This window comes from Metarhizium album (genome assembly GCF_000804445.1).
Source record: "Metarhizium album ARSEF 1941 chromosome Unknown scaffold_15, whole genome shotgun sequence".
In the NCBI taxonomy this organism is placed as follows: domain Eukaryota; kingdom Fungi; phylum Ascomycota; class Sordariomycetes; order Hypocreales; family Clavicipitaceae; genus Metarhizium; species Metarhizium album.
Window position 1 is genome coordinate 499593 of NW_024467589.1, and position 17666 is coordinate 517258.

The 17666-nt window shown below is 53.6% G+C and overlaps 6 protein-coding genes across 6 annotated transcripts; 2 read left to right on the plus strand and 4 right to left on the minus strand.

The window, feature by feature from the left end:
• Window positions 1-305: 305 nt before the first annotated feature.
• Window positions 306-3381, minus strand: MAM_05768 (uncharacterized protein; the record flags this gene model as incomplete). Its single annotated transcript, XM_040824566.1, has 3 exons — window positions 306-1993; window positions 2052-2478; window positions 2614-3381. 3 exons carry the CDS (start codon window positions 3379-3381, stop codon window positions 306-308), a joined length of 2883 nt encoding a protein of 960 aa, XP_040677545.1.
• A 407-nt stretch (window positions 3382-3788) lies between these two features.
• On the plus strand, window positions 3789-5371 carry MAM_05769 (Molybdenum cofactor biosynthesis, MoeB; the record flags this gene model as incomplete). The annotated part of the gene is made up of 3 exons (XM_040824567.1): window positions 3789-3847; window positions 3909-4007; window positions 4327-5371. The coding sequence occupies 3 exons, from the start codon at window positions 3789-3791 to the stop codon at window positions 5369-5371; spliced, it is 1203 nt and encodes a 400-aa protein (XP_040677546.1).
• A 454-nt stretch (window positions 5372-5825) lies between these two features.
• On the minus strand, window positions 5826-7088 carry MAM_05770 (DNA-directed RNA polymerases I and III 40 kDa polypeptide; the record flags this gene model as incomplete). Its single annotated transcript, XM_040824568.1, has 2 exons — window positions 5826-6905; window positions 7023-7088. The coding sequence occupies 2 exons, from the start codon at window positions 7086-7088 to the stop codon at window positions 5826-5828; spliced, it is 1146 nt and encodes a 381-aa protein (XP_040677547.1).
• A 429-nt stretch (window positions 7089-7517) lies between these two features.
• Window positions 7518-12179, minus strand: MAM_05771 (nuclear pore complex subunit Nup159; the record flags this gene model as incomplete). Its single annotated transcript, XM_040824569.1, has 2 exons — window positions 7518-12038; window positions 12078-12179. The coding sequence occupies 2 exons, from the start codon at window positions 12177-12179 to the stop codon at window positions 7518-7520; spliced, it is 4623 nt and encodes a 1540-aa protein (XP_040677548.1).
• A 764-nt stretch (window positions 12180-12943) lies between these two features.
• On the plus strand, window positions 12944-13871 carry MAM_05772 (proteasome subunit beta type 7 precursor; the record flags this gene model as incomplete). Its single annotated transcript, XM_040824570.1, has 2 exons — window positions 12944-13069; window positions 13182-13871. 2 exons carry the CDS (start codon window positions 12944-12946, stop codon window positions 13869-13871), a joined length of 816 nt encoding a protein of 271 aa, XP_040677549.1.
• An 898-nt stretch (window positions 13872-14769) lies between these two features.
• On the minus strand, window positions 14770-17147 carry MAM_05773 (Tetratricopeptide-like helical; the record flags this gene model as incomplete). The annotated part of the gene is made up of 3 exons (XM_040824571.1): window positions 14770-14878; window positions 14947-15085; window positions 15149-17147. The coding sequence occupies 3 exons, from the start codon at window positions 17145-17147 to the stop codon at window positions 14770-14772; spliced, it is 2247 nt and encodes a 748-aa protein (XP_040677550.1).
• Window positions 17148-17666: the final 519 nt, after the last annotated feature.

Below are 17666 nucleotides of genomic sequence, written 5' to 3' on the forward strand. Positions count from 1 at the left end.
AAAGGGGTTACGGGGCTGGGGCTGAATGACTCTTCTTGAGCGGTAAAAGGGGTCACGGGGCTGGAACAGCATGGACCATGTAGCACGATGCATGAGATTGCCGGGAGGGGGCGAGTACACTTTGCTATTTTATATGCTTTCGCACGGAGTCTGATGTCTTCCTCGGAAGGATTGTACTTGGGGTGTAGCTAGGCGTTTTCCATTGTGATGAGCGTAGCTCTGGGAGCACTTCTTCATGGCATGAACAAAATCTTGCCCATCTCCTTTTGTCTGCTACTTTATCGCAGTGTGTAACCGAGATTGGTTCAGCCGTATCCAAGAAGGTCCCCCAGCAGTAGGGCCTGATACTGCTCAATAGCCTCGCTCAGCTTGATCAAGACCCCCGCCGCCAGCATCTTGACGTCATTCTCCTCGCCACCATCATCTCCGTGCGTCTGCTCAAATACGCCTGATACCCATTCACGCGACTCTACAACCTCCCTGCCTTGCTCCTCGCATATTCGCCGCATATTGTCCGCATTTACCTCCAGCAGTACCGACAAGGCTAGCAGCCAGCCCTTAAGGGCGCCCAGGTCCCCTAACACATGGACTCTTGTCCGCAATAGCAAGTCCCATAGTTCAGAGGTAAGCTGCGGCAGGGGCAGTGTCGACGGACCGGCGGCATTCACGATAATACCCAGAGTCTGGAGATAGAGCGCAAGCATGGAGGGATTGAGAACGACGGGTTTGGAGTAGCGCAGCGCAAATTGAAAGTGTGCCGTAAGCGGGGAGAAGAAGTACGTCGCTAGAATAGCGGCGGTGGTATTTGGTATCGCACGAATGCGAGGTCTGTTCCGGGACCTGGACTTGTACCGCGCGGCGCAGGTTTCAAGCTTCAGAGCGTCGGGTCCAGTGTTCGCGTCGGCGGCTTCGGCGGCAAGGGGGGCGAGGAAAGTGGCTGTGAGGGACTGGGCAATCCTGTTGATGGCATTGAGGGGGAGCGCTTTGATATTGGATGAGGACGGCTGACCAGAGGGAGTTGCGGACTCTAGGTAAAGTTGTTCAAGCTTTTCGGGGAGTCGTTTTGAGGGGAATGACGATGACGACTTATACTCCGAGGTTTCGAGACCAGCCAGTTCGCGTGCCGATAGTCCCAGTGTGACAAGAACTGAGCTTCGTTGTGAGAGGGAATAGTCGCCTTCGAAGAAAGTGCGAGCGAACCACGGTGCCATGGATTTGGGCTGAGCAATCACCAGGGCGATCATGCTCTGAAGACGCAGGTCTTCAAAGTTTGCAATTTCGAATTTATCCTGGAGGCCGACCAGGAGTCGTGCAATCTCTTCAGCGTGGGAGCTAACTTCAGCGCCGTAATCGGCTTTCCGGCGAATTAGCGCGGGCGCTGTTTGCACTGCGAGTTTCTGTTTGTCGTATGATTCCGAGTCTCGAAGGAAAGCGATGAGGTCACGGACATAGACTGGAGGTTTAGGCTTGTTCCGTTGGATCAAGGTTGGATCGTCGTCCGAATCTTCGTCATCTGAAGACTTGGCTGCAGTCGGGAGATTATCAACTTCGTCGTCGGACGAGTCAACTTCTTCAATTATGGCTTTTGGGACTGGCTCGCTAACAGTGGGTTTGTGTCTTTGTTTCTTCTTGAATTGCTGTTTCTGAAATGGCTGTTGGGGCGGTTTCGTTGGCTTTTGTGAGAGCGGCAGGCTAGACAAGAGCGACTGAACAGGCCCAACAGGGTCTGAGACTTGACTAAGGCCTTTAAGCCATTGTGCTTCTGCGGATTCCATTTCATCCATGTGAAAATCGAGCTTCTTCGTGTTGTTGTCTACCAGGGCGGACAGGGCTTCTCCCACGCACATGCCCAAAAAGCGGGCTCTCGCATTGGTGGAGGCAATCCGATTAGATATTGTTCGTAAATAGCTTCCCGAGCGGAGAAGCTTGGTAAATTTTATGGGACAGAACTTTGCTACATATGAAGCACTGAGCAGCAATACTTGGGCGTGGGCTGCGGTAACAGTCAGCGCACCGTGAACTGAGCGTGGTTTGGGCCATGGGAGGCTCACCCTCTTGCTGCAGAATTGCAGTGTGTTTGATGTAAAGTTCGTCTCCGAACTGGTTCAAGCTCTTCTCCAGAAGTGAAGTAATTCCCCCTTTGTCCTTTGCCAAAACAGCCACCACAGCTCGACGAATACCGATCCCATAGCCTAGCCCAGCCCCAGACGGACTGCAGCACCAAGTCAAGAGGTGAGTTTTGCGGCCGGCGTCATTCTGTATGACAGCATCGAGTACGCCAGCAACAGCAGAGATCTCCTCAACCGGTTTCGTATCTTCCAGAACCAACTGATTCAAGAACTTCTGTGACAGATGTTCCAGGAGTGTGTATATTACTTTCTTGGATGTCTGTGGTTTGTGAAAACAAACTTGGGAGAATGCTCCAACAGATGGGGCTTCAGACAGCAGAAGCTCATCGATGATGACAGCAACCAAGGTCTCTATACAGCGTTAGGCAGGACATTCATTGTCGTGGTGAAGAGAGGACTTCTTGCCTGCATATCCCAAGGACAAGGATCTTTGAAACACTTCAAGACAAGCCTGGAGCTCAGCACCGTCCAATGGAACACTGACCCATGTTGTAATGTTTCGGCCTATCCATTTGCTATACTCAACACCGCTTACGAGCCATCGACCACGGATAGGGCTGCCTTGGTCGGCAATGATATCCGAAGCCTCGGCGCAAATGGAGATGATTCTGCCACTAGATACCAAGGAGATCAGAGTTTGGGACTGAACTTTCTTCGAAACTGCATCCGCTAAACCAGCCGTTGAAGATTGCCAAAGTCGTCGAATCGAGTCGTCTCCGTCCAACAGCACGGACAAGAGATGCAAAAACAGCTGAAGGTTCAGGTCAATATCAGGCCGCTTGATATCTCTCTTGGCGAGTTTGAATTCCTGAACCAGGGCTTTAATGTGTCCTACTACTGCGTTGATGCCAGCGACACTCTGCAGACTCGAAGTCAGGAACGCAGCGTCAGCGGGTGTCGAAGCAAATGATTCCCCCTCCTTTGCTGACGGACCTTGCTGTAGTAAAGTCCAGTAGTTCGGCACGATTTCCGATACCAGGACATGGATGATGGCAGCACTCTTGGGACCGGGCACGTGAATACTAAACTCGGAAGACACGTCCTTCTCGGTGAGAAATCGAAGGACGGCAATCAACGAATCATAGTCTGGCTGACTCTTCAGGACTGACAAAGCATCGTCCGCAGAGAGGGCTTTGGGGGATTTCAAAACCGCGCGTGCCTCCGTAGCTGGTCGAGCTTGTACTGGTGGCGACTCGCCATCCTTCCTCGTGCGCAAGTACGTCGTCCTCACCGGGGTGAGTAGCTCAGCCATGCTGGCTGACCAGCTTGTCCGGTCCGAAGTTACAAGCCGGAGATCATTAGAGAGTACGAGGCGTGTATCGTCATGTGCTGCGTTTTACGATGGCTTTCAAAGTTCAAGGTGTGCTTGATGGTCCGGAGCGAGCATGGGAAGTGCAGAGGTGAAAGTTCATGTTGCGTGCCCCACCCTGCGCCGACAAGTCAACGACCAACTGACCGAGGTACCTACTCCGTACTCCGTGCTTAACGTAGGTACCTCTGAGTGACTGCTCACTGCTCAGTGCACCACCCAGCGCGGCTCTCTCTCTCTCACTCTCTCTCCCTCCCCTCTTCCTCTTCGTCTCTCTGTTCTGTTCCTTCTCCTCCCCTGCCTGTAGGGCCAAAATCCTACGAGGCGACGTATGGCAAGTGAATGATAAGATGAGCGTATCTGCTCAGTCCACGCCAGGTGCTAGTACCGTAAATGAGGAGGCAAGATGGTGCGTAAATTTCGAGCAAGCTTCAAGTCCCAGAGCTCCCGAGTCCTGACAACATGAATAGGAAGTACCTCGATCATATTCGACGAACCCCAGGGCCGTTTACTGATCCAGAGGCCACATCGGAGGAGTTCTTGGCGCAATTTGAAAAGATCAAAGTCCTGTGAGTCGCGCTTTGAATCTTGATACATCGACACACCCAAGAGTCACAGCTAACGTTGCTCGCACACCAGCGTCATGTACGTTTTACTCAGCCACGAGCACACATCATGTCTGTCACTCACCAGTACCGTCCCAGAGGCGCAGGAGGCTTAGGATGCGAAATCCTCAAAAACCTCGCCATGTCCAAATTCAAAGACATTCACGTAATAGACATGGGTATTACACACAACTCCCTCCTCGTCCGCCTTTATCACTCTCCAACTCCCCCCACACTGACCAGCCTTCACGCCAGACACAATCGACATCTCCAACCTGAATAGACAATTCCTCTTCCGCAGCTCAGACGTAGGCAAGTACAAGGCCGAAGTGGCGGCCAGGTTCGTACAAAACCGCGTAAAGGGCGTCAGCATCACCGCCCACAACAACAGGATCCAAGACTTTGACGACACCTTCTACAAGCAATTCCAGCTCGTCATCTGCGGCCTCGACTCCATCGAAGCACGCAGGTGGATCAACGCCATGCTTGTCTCCATCGCAGAGGAACACGAAGCCGACCCAGACTCGATCAAGCCGCTCATCGACGGCGGCACAGAAGGATTCAAGGGTCAGACCCGCGTGATTTTGCCCTCCATCACATCCTGCATAGAATGCCAACTCGACATGCACGCGCCCCGCCCCGCCGTCCCCCTCTGCACCATCGCCTCCATCCCGCGCCAGCCAGAGCACTGCATCGAGTGGGCGCACGTCATCGCGTGGGAGGAGGAGAAGCCGTTCCCCAGCCTGGACAAGGACGACCCGGAGCACGTTACCTGGCTGTACCAGAAGGCGCTCACTCGCGCCGAGGAGTATGGCATATCGGGCGTGACATACTCCCTCACGCAGGGCACCATCAAAAACATCATCCCCGCAATAGCATCGACAAATGCCATCATTGCGGCGTCCTGCTGCAATGAAGCGTTCAAAATCGCTACCAACTCCGCCCCGTGCCTGGGCTTCGAGAACAACTACATGATGTATTCTGGCAACGACGGCATCTACACATATACATTCAAGCACGAGAAGAAAGAGGACTGTCCTGTTTGTGGCAGAAAGGCCCGTCCACTGGAAGTTGATCCCAAGGTCACTCTACTCGAGCTCTTGGACTCGTTTTCCACGAGGCCCGAGGCGCAGCTAAAGAAGCCATCTATTCGGGCCGAAGGCAGGACGTTGTACATGCAGTTTCCGCCGGGGCTGGAGGAGCAGACACGACCAAATCTGGGCAAGTCAATCATCGAGTTGGGGCTGATAGATGGGCAGCAGGTCGTTGTCACTGATCCGGCTTTCCCACTCGAGTTTAACTTTTACTTGAAGTTCAAGGAGGCGTAGACCTGTTTTGGATCATTACAAAATGCATTGTCGTGACCAAGAGAGAGTGGGGAAAAGGAACGAGTATATCGGGGTCTATACTTGTCGAATATGCCAGGACTACGCGTGCTCCAGACACGGATCACATAACGCTAGACATTTGGTGCAGATATATCATTGTTATAAATATCGGCGCCAGGGCTTCACACACAATGGGACATGATGAAACTGTGTATACCGATGTTTTTTGGCAATATCTTCTGACCGCTAATATATTCCTAGGAAACGCGGTGCAGGTGCAGAAATTCAACACCATGGTATCTTGCCACTCTCTCTACCCATGACACGAGGGCCAAAGACTGCAGCGCAGTTCACAAACCAAAAAAGGAAAAAAAAAAAAGCCAGCCATAATATACAGAAACTCCAGTCATGATGCCTGCATTCGGACCCTTTGCTCCCATACAAAATCAAAATCTCACCGTGCCATGTTAACGACCTGCTGCTCCAGCTTCTTACACTTCATCTTCATGTGCTTTACCGCCTCCACGAACAGCTCGTCACTATCCCACTGACCAGTGCTCTCGATGGAAAAGATAAAGTGGTCCCGCCTCCTGCCGAGCTTCACCTTGCCCTCGAACTCGGCATGTCGCAGACACTCCCTGCTCACGGTATCCTTCATGGCGTCCTTGACCACGGCCTTCTTCTCACCGGCGTGGCCCTCGTAGCCACTCCCGGCCCTCTTGGCTTCTGCCTGCGTGACCTTTTCCAGGCCAATGACCCCCTGCGGGAAGCACCTGGCGAACTTGTCGGCGTCGGCGCCCAAAATAGGCTTGAGGATCTTGATCGTCGGCATGAGACGGTACGAGGCGGTGGCGACGGGGGAGAACTTGGCATGGTCCGCGCCGATACCCTTGTGCATGTGCATCGACAAGTTGATGGCCTGCCTCGGCCGCAGCTTGGCAATGAGAACGTCCGGGTTGACAGGGGCGATGGCGTCCTCGCCGCCGAAGAACTCGACCTGCCTGCCCGTGGGGACAAACTTAATGTCCCTCGCGTAGACGTGCGCGTTGCGGAACGCCCTGAGGGGGTCGCGCTCGTCGGGCGCGGCGTCCGGATCCACGGTACAGGCGACGTTGAGCTCCAGGCGCACCGTGTTCCAGTCGAAGCAGCCGGCGTAGGGGTCCTCTCCCGGCTCCGGCTTCTTGTGCCACCTGAGAAAGTTCCTGAGGCCGTCGCGGCCGCCGTTGAAGGGGATCAGGCCCAGCCGATGGGCGAGCACCTCGTCCTGTATCACCGACGTGTTGTTCTCGATGTATACGTTTTCGATGGCTAGGGTAGGGATCTCGGCGATGAGGATGCGACGAAAGGCATTGGCTAGGGAGGCGTCGAGGCCCACGAGGGAGAAGGAAGCGTCGTTGGCGTCGTTGTGGTGGAACTTGACGGAGAAGCCGGCTCGGAAGCGGTCGAGAGAATAGGCGTGGTCCTCGCCGGGGAAGTGGCCCGGGTAATCGACAGAGGTCACGTCGGTCACAGTCTCGAGGTTGATACCCACGGTCTATCTCGGCAGGCGGCCTGGTTAGCTCGAGTTTGGAAACGACGTGGTTCCCGTCATCTTGAGCTTCAAAGAGCGGCTAGATGCCGCCAAGATGAACGTTACAGAGGGAAAACATACGTTGCGTCGCTCTTTCTCCTCAGCACTTGGCGTGCTTCGCCAGCTGGCCATCTTTCCCGGAGCCATGACTGGGTATCATGCGTCAATGGCAAGTTTTCCGAGGATGTTGGTTGTACGTCCTGAGCGTGCGTGTGGAAATTTTCGTATCCCCTCCTAGTCGTCGGGCCAGGGTTCGGGTTAAAGAGAAAAAAAAGGTGAGTGCAGCCAAAGCTCGCTGGGCCCCACCTCCCGACCAAACCAGGCGGGGACTGAATTCACCGCCCCACAAGCTTGAACTTGTCATTAGTAGTATAAACAAGGCGGCAGGCATACCCACATAAAATAGTGACACAACTTCCCACGGCGGATCCCACCAGTTTCTCACTCAACCTCTCTGCAAAGTATTTGCGGTAATGAAATAGTCTTAGTATCATACATTATCGTTATACTCCTAAAATACATTTGTGGTCCTTCATGCTCCTTAAAATAGCTTCGCCGACAAGTCTCAGTGGCCGCTTATTCAATATCTTCCATGTTCCATACGTTAACGCCTCGTTTGCCTATACTGTCTTTCAACTTTGCCAATACGGCCTGGCGCCTGGCCCGAGTCTCCATTAAATCCTTCTTCTCTTCCTTGCTGAACCCGCTTAGCTTCTTTCTTGGCGGCGTGCCCTTCGTCGCCGCGTGCAGTGACACAGCGCCAGATGACATCGTGAGGCTTTGACGCACGTTGCGAGACGGAGTTGAGTCTGGGGACATTATGATGCTTTTCCTTGCTTGTGGCGTCACCATTGGAGATGCCTCACGACTTGCTGATCCGAGTCTCATCCTACGCAGCTGCGTTTCCAACACGTCGATATCTCCGCTTCGCTTTTCTGCCATGGAGGTCATTTTGCAAATGGTGCGCATAACCGCTTCGACTGTGGGCACATTGGTGATTCCCCTGCCTGACGAGCTTGATACAGCTGTGATTCTGGTCTTCAGAAGAGTCAATGCCTCCTCTGCTTCTGTCAGAAGCGTCGTAAAGTTGGTAAACTCCCTCCGTAATTCGTTCTGCTGAGCAGCTTGTTCGGAGCTTAGGGGCAACGTCCGTGCTTGTTCGACTTGTTCTGGGTCCATTCGAGTCATGATGACTCTTTTGAGGTCTTCTTGCTTGGCTCGTAGTCGTTGCATATCTCGCAACAAGTCCTGACAAGCGTCCAACTTGTCGTCCAGGTCTAGCACGCGACCATTCTCGAGATCTGCATGCAACTCGTTGTCGAGGACCTCGCCCAGCTCATTAATCTCGCAAAGAACCCAGTCATCCGGAATCTCAAGATCTTGTTTACTCCGCCCAGCCTCCGCCGCATTCTCAGTGTGGCCTTTTGTGAATGCCTTGACCGCCCGCGCGTTGAGTCCTAGTGTATCAATCATAGAGTTAATATCACGATACACAGCTTCCACTTGAGAAGGAACACTCTCTTTCGCAGGCGGGGCAACATTCGAATGCGCAATGAATTCATCAAGTTGCAAGGTGCCTTCAACATCTGAAGAGAGCACCTTTTGCATTTCGTCATCCTCATCGTCGACCAGAAGCTGAGTCTCTTCCGCCTCTTGCCGCTCTCTCATGCGTCTATGCTGGAGCATGAATGGATCCTGGCTTCGCGGCTGTTTCTCCCTGTCGCTGATTATGGAGCTGCCAGGGTGCATCTGAGACTGCTTCGGTCCAAGAATCTGTGATGCCATCCCCGGTGCACTAACCGACCGTGTGGCATCGGATCGAATCACTCTCTGGGGAACAGTACCACGCACAGGACTAGGCGAGCGAGGGCTCGCCTGACTTGGCTTGGGAAAGACGGGCGCACCGCGACTGAGACCGATTTCTCCGAAAAGTGGACGAGATCTGCCTTCTGGTCGGGCAGTGGCCGGAGTCGCCCCTGCAATGCCGCCGAACGAGCTTTGGGGGGTGAAGCCAGGCGTGACAACCACACCACTGGTGACGGGACTTAAATCCTTTGCAACATCGACGCCGCTTCCTTCCGAGGCCTCATCCTCACCCAATTCACTCTGGTCCTCATCGGTAGTCTCCGGGAGAGAGGGTACACTCGATGGCCCCTTCGAAGGTGCCTTTGGCAGGACGAACCCTGATGCCGCAGGCGCATCAATGTCCTTGGCTGAGTCAGCAGGAAGTGAGGTCTGAGTTGAAGACTTCCTGGTGAAGTCGGGTGGCAGTGGAGCATCCTCAACGACTGTAGGGTTTTCGACAGACTCGGTAGCCTTTACGTCAGTCATGGAGCGGAGTTGCGATTGTTTGATCGTTTTGGGAAAGGTTGACGTGGCAGAAACATCTACTGGGGCTAAGGAGGGTTTCGGGGTTGTAGAACCGGATGACGGAAGATTGATATCTGGCTTCGAACGCGCAGCAGTTGATCCAAATAGCTGGCTAGGATTAGATGTTGCCGAGGAAGATGAGGAGCCGCCCATAGCAAACGAAGCCTTGCTTGTTGTGTCAGGTGGCAGGGGGGGCTCCTCTTGCCCTTCGATTTTGACCTTCGGTTCCGTCACAGTTGAATCAGTAGCTGTGGACGAACCAAACAGAGAAAACCCGCCAGGCTTGGGTGTATCTTTGGGCGTGCCAAATAAGCCGGTAGAGGGTGTTTCCGTTTTAGTCGCTGGTCCAAACAGTGAGGTTCCTGGAGTTGACGTAGTAGCGAAGCTAAATCTGGCAGGTGCGGGAGTTGTTGTTGGAGTAGTAGATTCTTGGGGTTGTTGGGAGGCGAAGATCGACCGTGGCTTGATCTGAGAAGTCTCATCAGTGGTTTCAGCAGTGTCCATGTCTTCATCCTTGGCCAAAGGTGTGGCTTCACTGGGCTTGCTGGCGGCGGCATCCCCCAGAGCCGATCCGAATGCGCTTCCAAACATCGACCCGCCAAAGGTAGTAGAAGCCATCTCGATCTCGTTCGAATCCTTTTGGAACGGGTCGGGCTTGAAAGACGATTCTAGCTTGAACGGTGTAGATGACGCAAATGGGTTTGCGAGTGGCTTGTCATCTTGTTTAGCAGGAAAAGCGGTGTCTGCTGAGGTACTCGATTTGGTTGGGGTGCCAAAAGCGCCTGTGCCAAACATACTGCCCTTCCCGAATCCGCCTGGGCTGCTGTTGTTGCCACCCAATGATAAAAAGCCACCCTGGGAAGAGAATGCTGAGAAGCCGCCGGTTGACATTGCTGTGGATGGTTCTGCAGATGATTCTGCATTGGTGTTGGTGGAAGTGGATATGGCAGCGCCGAAGGGACTTTGACTGTTGCCACCACTGGCTAGGCTAGAGAAACCTGACTGTCCAAAAGCAGGCTTCGAACCAGCGCCAGAGGCCCAGGGCGACGTTCTCATGCCCAATTGCGAGGATTGACCAAAGCCCAAGGAGCTGGTTCTACCAAATGCTGGGCCTGTGCCAGACGGCGAGCTGCCAAAAGTGCTGGAGCCAAATGTAGCGCCGCCTGTGGGAGCTGTTGGTGTCGTCGCTGCGGCCCCCCACGGCGAAGATTTCTGTCCCAGCTGCGAGGAAGTTCCGAAGGCAGAAGTTGCGGTTGGTGTCGCAGACGAACCAAAAGGAGTTGAGGCAGCGGCAAAAGGAGAGGCAGAAGCTGTTGATGCAGCAGGCGTCGCGCTTAGTTCAGGTTGCGATGTACTATCCATGATTGCCAGACCAGGATAGTTTTTCCCCTTCTTAACTGCTTCGTTATAGACTATCCACCATGAACAAAGAACACCTTCATTAGTAAGAGCCCAGAACCCGGGTAGAGGTCCTGGGGACTGGTCTAGTTCTTCGTTTGATGGGATAGGCTTGTAAACCTGATCCCTGCTGGAAAGATCCAAAGCTACGCCAACAGACACTGAGTCATACATGGCATTTGTCATAGGTAATGTTGGTCGTCTTGTATCCTCCAAGAATTCAGTGGTAGTAAATACATTTGTGATGGAGTCTGCAGGCTTGTCGTTGGCCAACGGCGTCTTCGACCTTGTCAAAATACCGACTTCTGTTGTGGCAGTAGAGGATACGATAAGAAGGTCTTGCAGGTCTAAGAAGTCCCTTAATCGCAAGATGGAGTGGTGAGCGGTTTCGGCCTTGCCAAAGGGCTCCACGGGATCCGTCAGTTTCTGAAAGGTAAATGACGATGGCGCTTGGCGACTGATAATATGATATACAGCGCTAGCCAGTGACTCGTTTGTGGTGGTGTGGATGACAAGGAACAAATTATTCTCCAACCATACGAGGGAAGATACTGGAAATTCGATGTCAGTTGCATATGTTGTAGAAGAGAGGACGTTCAACATCATGTCCATACCATGAGAGTCCTTTATGTCTGGAGGCTTGGGAATATTTCCCTTCCCTTCGCCCTCAGGAGTCATCTGAGAGATTGTCCCATCAGCCATACCAGCGCAAAGCTGCTTGCCCTTGGCGCTCCAGCTGAGACAAGTGACTTGAGTTTTCAGGGGACCACTCAACTTCCGCTCTTTGAAATTTGCCATGTACAAATTTCCATTGCTGGTCACGACGGCACAGAGCTCGGATTTCTCCGACACGGGATTGGGAACCATGTACCTCAGTGACTCGCCATTCGTGGACAGCTCAAAAGCGGAATTAGGTGACCGCTGGAGCAGGCTCTGCACCTCATAAACCGCAAGGCCGCCACCTGTCTCTGCCGACAATATTAAATAATTCTCGTCTGCAGTAAAAGCAAGATGCGAAATCCGCATAGACATGGGGATTCTGAGTTGCGCTTCGAAGGCGCGAACTTCAGAGTTGCCTTCCTTTGGGGAGCTGAAAGCCTTTCGAACGGACTCGGTCGTAGCAATAATCACTTCGTCAGGGCCGGCGGCAGCCACAAGGCCCTTTCGGGAGGCGATACTGAGCAGGCTCGACGTCGCAACTGGTAAAGTAATCCATGGTGAGGTCAGGCGAACCTTGGCCTCGCCAGCCAGAGGCAGGAATCCAAGACCCTGCAGCCGCAAAGCATCAGTCGGCCATCCTCGCGATCGTTGCACAAGGACCGGTATGTCCTATGTTATAAGAGAAAAAAACAAAAAATAAGCTCTTACCTCGGTCTGTATAGTCTCCAACTCGGGCCCCAGAGATACCTCTCCTGCTCCAGCTGCACCACTACCAAGAGTATTTGCAGTATTTCCAAAGCCAAAAGACATGCTTGCGGCGCAGATAGTAGCCTGTTCGAGAGTGCTCGTAGTTCAGCAAATCCAGTATGTGCACGAGCAACGTTGTTTCGATATCGAATTCGTATTAGAACAATCCCTCGTGGGCGGGAATGTATTCGCTCTCCAAAGCATCAAAGTGGGCTGCAAAAAGCATGGCAGTGTCACAGAGACACAGGTGCGAGGCCGCGGCACGGCAAGTAACGCGACCACTTCCTACCAACCGTCTGACCTAGTGTCTGCAGCCACTAAAGTAGAATCAATCGCGGTGTTGGTGCACGCGGGAAGATGGTCGGTAGTAAAGCAACGGATGAAAAGCAAGAAAGGACAGCGCACCGGCGGCAACTCTGTCGCGACGACCTTTGAAGCCAACTTTTTGATAGCTCCAAGTTGAAGAAGTTGGGTGGTAGGCACTAGCCACGTGATCGTGGGAGGACAAGTGCAGGAGCTTGGATCAGTCAGCTACGCCGCGCCACACGTTCGTTCGCTCACTTGCTCGCACGCCCATTACGGAGTAGAGATTGGCGGTACCTGGGAAGGCAGCTCTTAGCCTCGTCATCCAAGTCTCTCTCTACCTTCGCAATCGCCCATCTCCCTCTACGCCAACCACATCCAGCGACGTCGAACCTCCATCACTCTGGCAAACCCCGTCTCCCCAGCTCGACCGGCCCCAAAGCAGCTTCAGAGACACGATACGAACCGTCAATCGGTGTAGCAGCCGAAACACTGCAGACCGAACAGGGAGACGGCCATCCACCATGCCGGGCTTCGACTTCTCCAACTACAACCGCAACGCGGCCCTGCATGACAGGGGCGTGCCTCTCCCCAAGGCCACCAGCACGGGCACAACCATTGTAGGCTGCATATTCGACGGCGGCGTTGTCGTACGTATCTGCCCGGAGCCAAACCAACCACCCCTCTCACGCCGGCCCCCAGCTCCTCCTTCACACGCAGAGACCAAACTCCCCATTCTAACAAGTGGCAATCTGTCCCCAGATCGCGGCCGACACCCGAGCCACATCAGGTCCCATTGTCGCCGACAAAAACTGCGAAAAACTGCACTACATCTCGCCGCAGATCTGGTGCGCGGGCGCCGGCACCGCCGCCGACACCGAGTTCACCACGGCCCTCATCTCGTCACAGCTGGAGCTGCACTCGCTCTCCACAGGACGCAAGCCCCGCGTCGTCACCTGCATGACGCTTCTGAAGCAGCACCTCTTCCGCTACCAGGGCTACATTGGTGCGTACCTGGTCGTCGCGGGCTGCGACCCCACGGGCACTCACCTCTTCACCGTCCACGCCCACGGCAGCACCGACAAGCTTCCGTACGTCACAATGGGCAGCGGTAGCCTGGCCGCCATGAGTGTCTTCGAGACCCAGTGGAAGCCGCGCCTGACGCAAGAGGACGCCGTGAAGCTGGCGAGCGACGCCATCTTGGCCGGCATCTTCAACGACTTGGGCTCCGGCTCCAACGTCGATGTTGCCATCATTACCAAGGACAAGACGACGCTAAAGAGGAACTACATCAAGCCCAACGAGAAGAGCGCCAAGTTGCAGAGCTATGCGTACCCCAAGGGTACGACGGCTGTGCTCAACGAGAAGATTATCAAGAAGAATGAGATTGGCCGCTACGTGACCGTTACGGAAGTGCCACTCGAGGGAGAGAAGATGGACGTCGACTCTTGAAGATTATGTTCGATGGTGCGTTAGAAAATTAGAAGCAGTAGCAATCTGAGGTAGACGCGTGTAACAGTACGAACACGACTTGTTTTTCCCTTCGGTGACGGACGCCTCGCGGTACAGTGCCTGTAGTCCTCCTGGTTTGGTAGGTGAGACAAATGCGAGGATCAAAAGACAATCAAGCGAATCTTGGCAAAGGTTAAATAATGTGCAATATTTTCAATTCATCTTCCAATACTGTGCATTCCGCCACAGGGTATATAAACAAATGCCCTTGCTTCTCCGACCGGAGCCACGTTCCAGGAACGAGTCAAGACAGACAAAACATGATGAAGAAGAAGAAAATTCGTTCCCCAGGAACAATATCGCTAAAGTGACAGCAACAGTGCTCGTCCTACACGAACTACGAAGGGACAAGGCAGACTTCGCAAAAAAGCCGGTAGTCCCGACTATCCATTCCCAGAACGATGATGTAAACGACAAAGGGAATGTTATTTTTATTTCTCGAAAGGATTCCGACAAAAAGTGGTGAAAAATTTCCACGAAGCTTCGGAAGTAAATTCCACGAGTGGAAGATTCAAGTTACTTGGCGTGCTTTCAAGGTTCGTCACCGAACCGACCATGAGAGCCCAGGTACAACGTGAAAGAAAAGGGGTAGACGAAAAGGAATCCGCTCGCTTGAATGCCGACTCTAGAAACAATGACAGATAACCCCGTAAAGACATGCTAGACAGAGCTGCTGATCCGCAAGAGAAAAAAAATATACATAAATATGGGAGAAAATTGAACTCCGGAGTAGATGGATATGTGATGGGCGTGGGGAAAACGTCATGGTAAGGTCATTAGAGATTGCACGACTAGCTTTTGTCGAGGTCGAGGTCGGTTGTTGTCGTCTACATGCTGATCAAGACTTGAGGCCAAACATAGTGCGTGTGCGGGATTTGCTGCGTGTCTTTCTCCTGTCTTTGCTTGGTGACGGCTGGTCATCGTCGTTATACTTGGCTTTATGGATCCTGCGGTAGGTGTCAGCATCCAAGTGCAATGAAAGAGCGGCGCTTGCTACAAAAATTGGCAAACTTACCAGCTATTTCCCACCATGCTCATCCCCTTTGCCTCAGCCATGCGATAAAACTTGGCGCTCTTCTTCAGGTTCTTCTTGCATCCAATCCCTTGGGCGTAGCAGAATCCGGCTTCGGCAAGGGCATCGACATCGCCCCAATCTAAAGAAATTTGGGTCAACAAGGACATGTCGCAAAGCACGTCTTCTGTTTGTGGAAACTTACTTCCAGCAATCTCAAAGCATCGGAGGGCAAGAGATTTGTCTTGTTCGATACCCCATCCATTCATGTGAGAGACACCGAGCTCGTAGATGCTCAAGGCAAACTGGGCCTTGCGCGCCTTTCTCTCAACCACAGAAGCTGGGGCAGCACGACCCTCCTTTAGTTGATCCTCATCATCCGCAATCTCGATGCTCGCATGCTCGGCTGCCTTTCTCAGCCATTCGACACCTTCGCGCTGATTAGCCCGCATGCCCCAGCCATGTCGGCATGCAAGGGCATAAAGAAGCATGGCAGTTGGTAAATTCTGCCTCGCAGCTAGTCTGAGATGGTATGTTGACTCCTTCAAAGAGCCCTTCTCATGGCACTCGATGCCCTTGGCCAAATGTTCCTCTGCCGAGATATCGGAGGCGGTTGGAGCCAGGGATCTAGCCGAAGGTGGCGGCCGAACTGTGCTGGCCGAGTCGCTGGTGTTCGTAGACGCCGGCGTCCTGCCCCGGAGTTGCTCGTGCAGCGCTGATGTCAGGGCTCGCCCCCTGGGACCGTCGTCAGACTTCCGCGTCGCGTCGACTGACGGCCGTGGAGGATAAGTCAACAGTCCAGTGACTCCCAGTCTCGAGTTCTCCATGCTTACTCGACCAACGTCCACGGACGGCCTAGTCATTGAGCTAACCGTGCTAATCGCATCATCGGGAACAGTTCTAGCAGATGAACTAGATGGTCGCGTCGGAGGTGACGGAGGTGCACCATTATAATTGAATTGAATATTGCTGAGTGGTAGCAGGGGCTGTTCCCAATGGATCGCATTTGGTTCTTCTCGCTGAAGCGCTTTGCCTCTTGGAAGAGAAAATTTGGAGTAAATGTATGATGGAGCACCTTTACCTTCGTCCGTCTGCTGGTCCATGAAGGCTTCACTGTGCATGCTCACAGGAGTATGAGCAGTATCATCAGCCAGAATGAATGATGGCTGGCTGTCTGATGAAGCCTGGCGAGTTGGTACGTCAAATCCAGGTGCGTCAGCTCTACTTAGAGGTCGCGAGAAATTGAAAGATGGTCGTGGGAGAGCGGATGAATCAGACGCAGCAGACGGAGACCTCTTGAAGGATAAACTCATGGCAGGTGAATGCGCAGAGCTTGCCAGGGCGGCACTGCCAGAGGACATTTTGCGTGGCGAGGACTGGAGCGAACTGCCCATGTTGCTCGAATTCTCGCCGTCTTCGAGAACGGGGGAGGAGAGAATGCTTGATGAGCGCCTCGTGAAGAGAGACGGCGGCGGCACAAGGCCCAATTCATCAAAGCTGTCTTGCTTCGTCCTCTCCGTGGAGGCTGCAGAGACGGGGGCGGGCCGTGGAGAAGTGGATTGTAGGCTATTGTTCTTGCAAGCGGGCGATGGCTCGGAGTGATTTTCGCATTGTGACTGGCTGTCACTCTGGATGGGTGATGGTGAACGCTCATGGCGAGCGCCGAAAATATCTTCTCGTCCCCGGACAGGGCCCATTTGTCGTCCCCGTGGAGTATCTGGAAGTGGTCCGAGTAAGGCTGGTACGTCAACATTGGAGGGAGGCCGTATCCGGCTCATACGCGGGTGCATCGATCTCGGCCGCTTGTCACTTGAAAATGCGTCCTCGATTTCAGTTTTGAGAGCGAATCCAGCCGGGAGTTCTGGAGATTCGGGATCTGATGCAGAGTCTGCTGGCATTGAACGAAAGTACTCTGATCGGCCTTGGACGATTAAAGGCGATTGCATGGTAAGGGGAGGTAGTCGGCTCATTCTGTTCCCATCCCTGTTGCTTTCTTGCAGCTGCTTGGCCAGCAGGCGACTCTGAAGGGCAAATGCATCGAGAGGAGACAGCTCTGGCGGCGCTTCACCAACCATGTGCATGCGCGGGGATCGTAAAGGCCTCGAGCTCGACGACATGGCAGACGAGTGCGAATCGGTCCGCAGGTCAAGCAAATTCAGGCGCTCGGGCATCTTGGATTCGTCGTGCACCGTCAAACGGTGCATTTTGCCCGCATCCAGGATCTGATTAGATGGCCCGGCCTGCGGTAGCGAGAGTGAGTGGAGGATAGAATGGTTGCGAGGTCTACTCTGTTGAAGTCGCAGGCTTGCGGTGGCCAACGTTTAACGGGGACTATGTCGGTCGCTAGCTCTGTTTGTTCTACTCCATAACCACGGGGCTGTGCCGATAGGATCTTGGTGGTTATCTAATTCGATCGCACATGCATTCGAGAAATGAGATATACACGGTGTTGCGTCGTTGGTTAGTGTATGGGGGCGTAAAGGAGGCGCAGCGTTGGTGATGAGCCGGGCGTGCGACAAAAAAAAAAGCAGCGTCGGCGATGTTGTTGCTGCATATGGTACTCGGCGACGTGAGAAACTGGCAGGAACGGTACGTGTCGTCGTCAATGCCGCCAGAACGAGAAGGAGAAGGAGAGGAGAGTTGGCCAGAAGACAACGAATGGCGACGTCTCGCGGGCTGTGTGTCGTCGCGGCGCAGCAAAAGTATAAAGTCAGTCGAAGCGT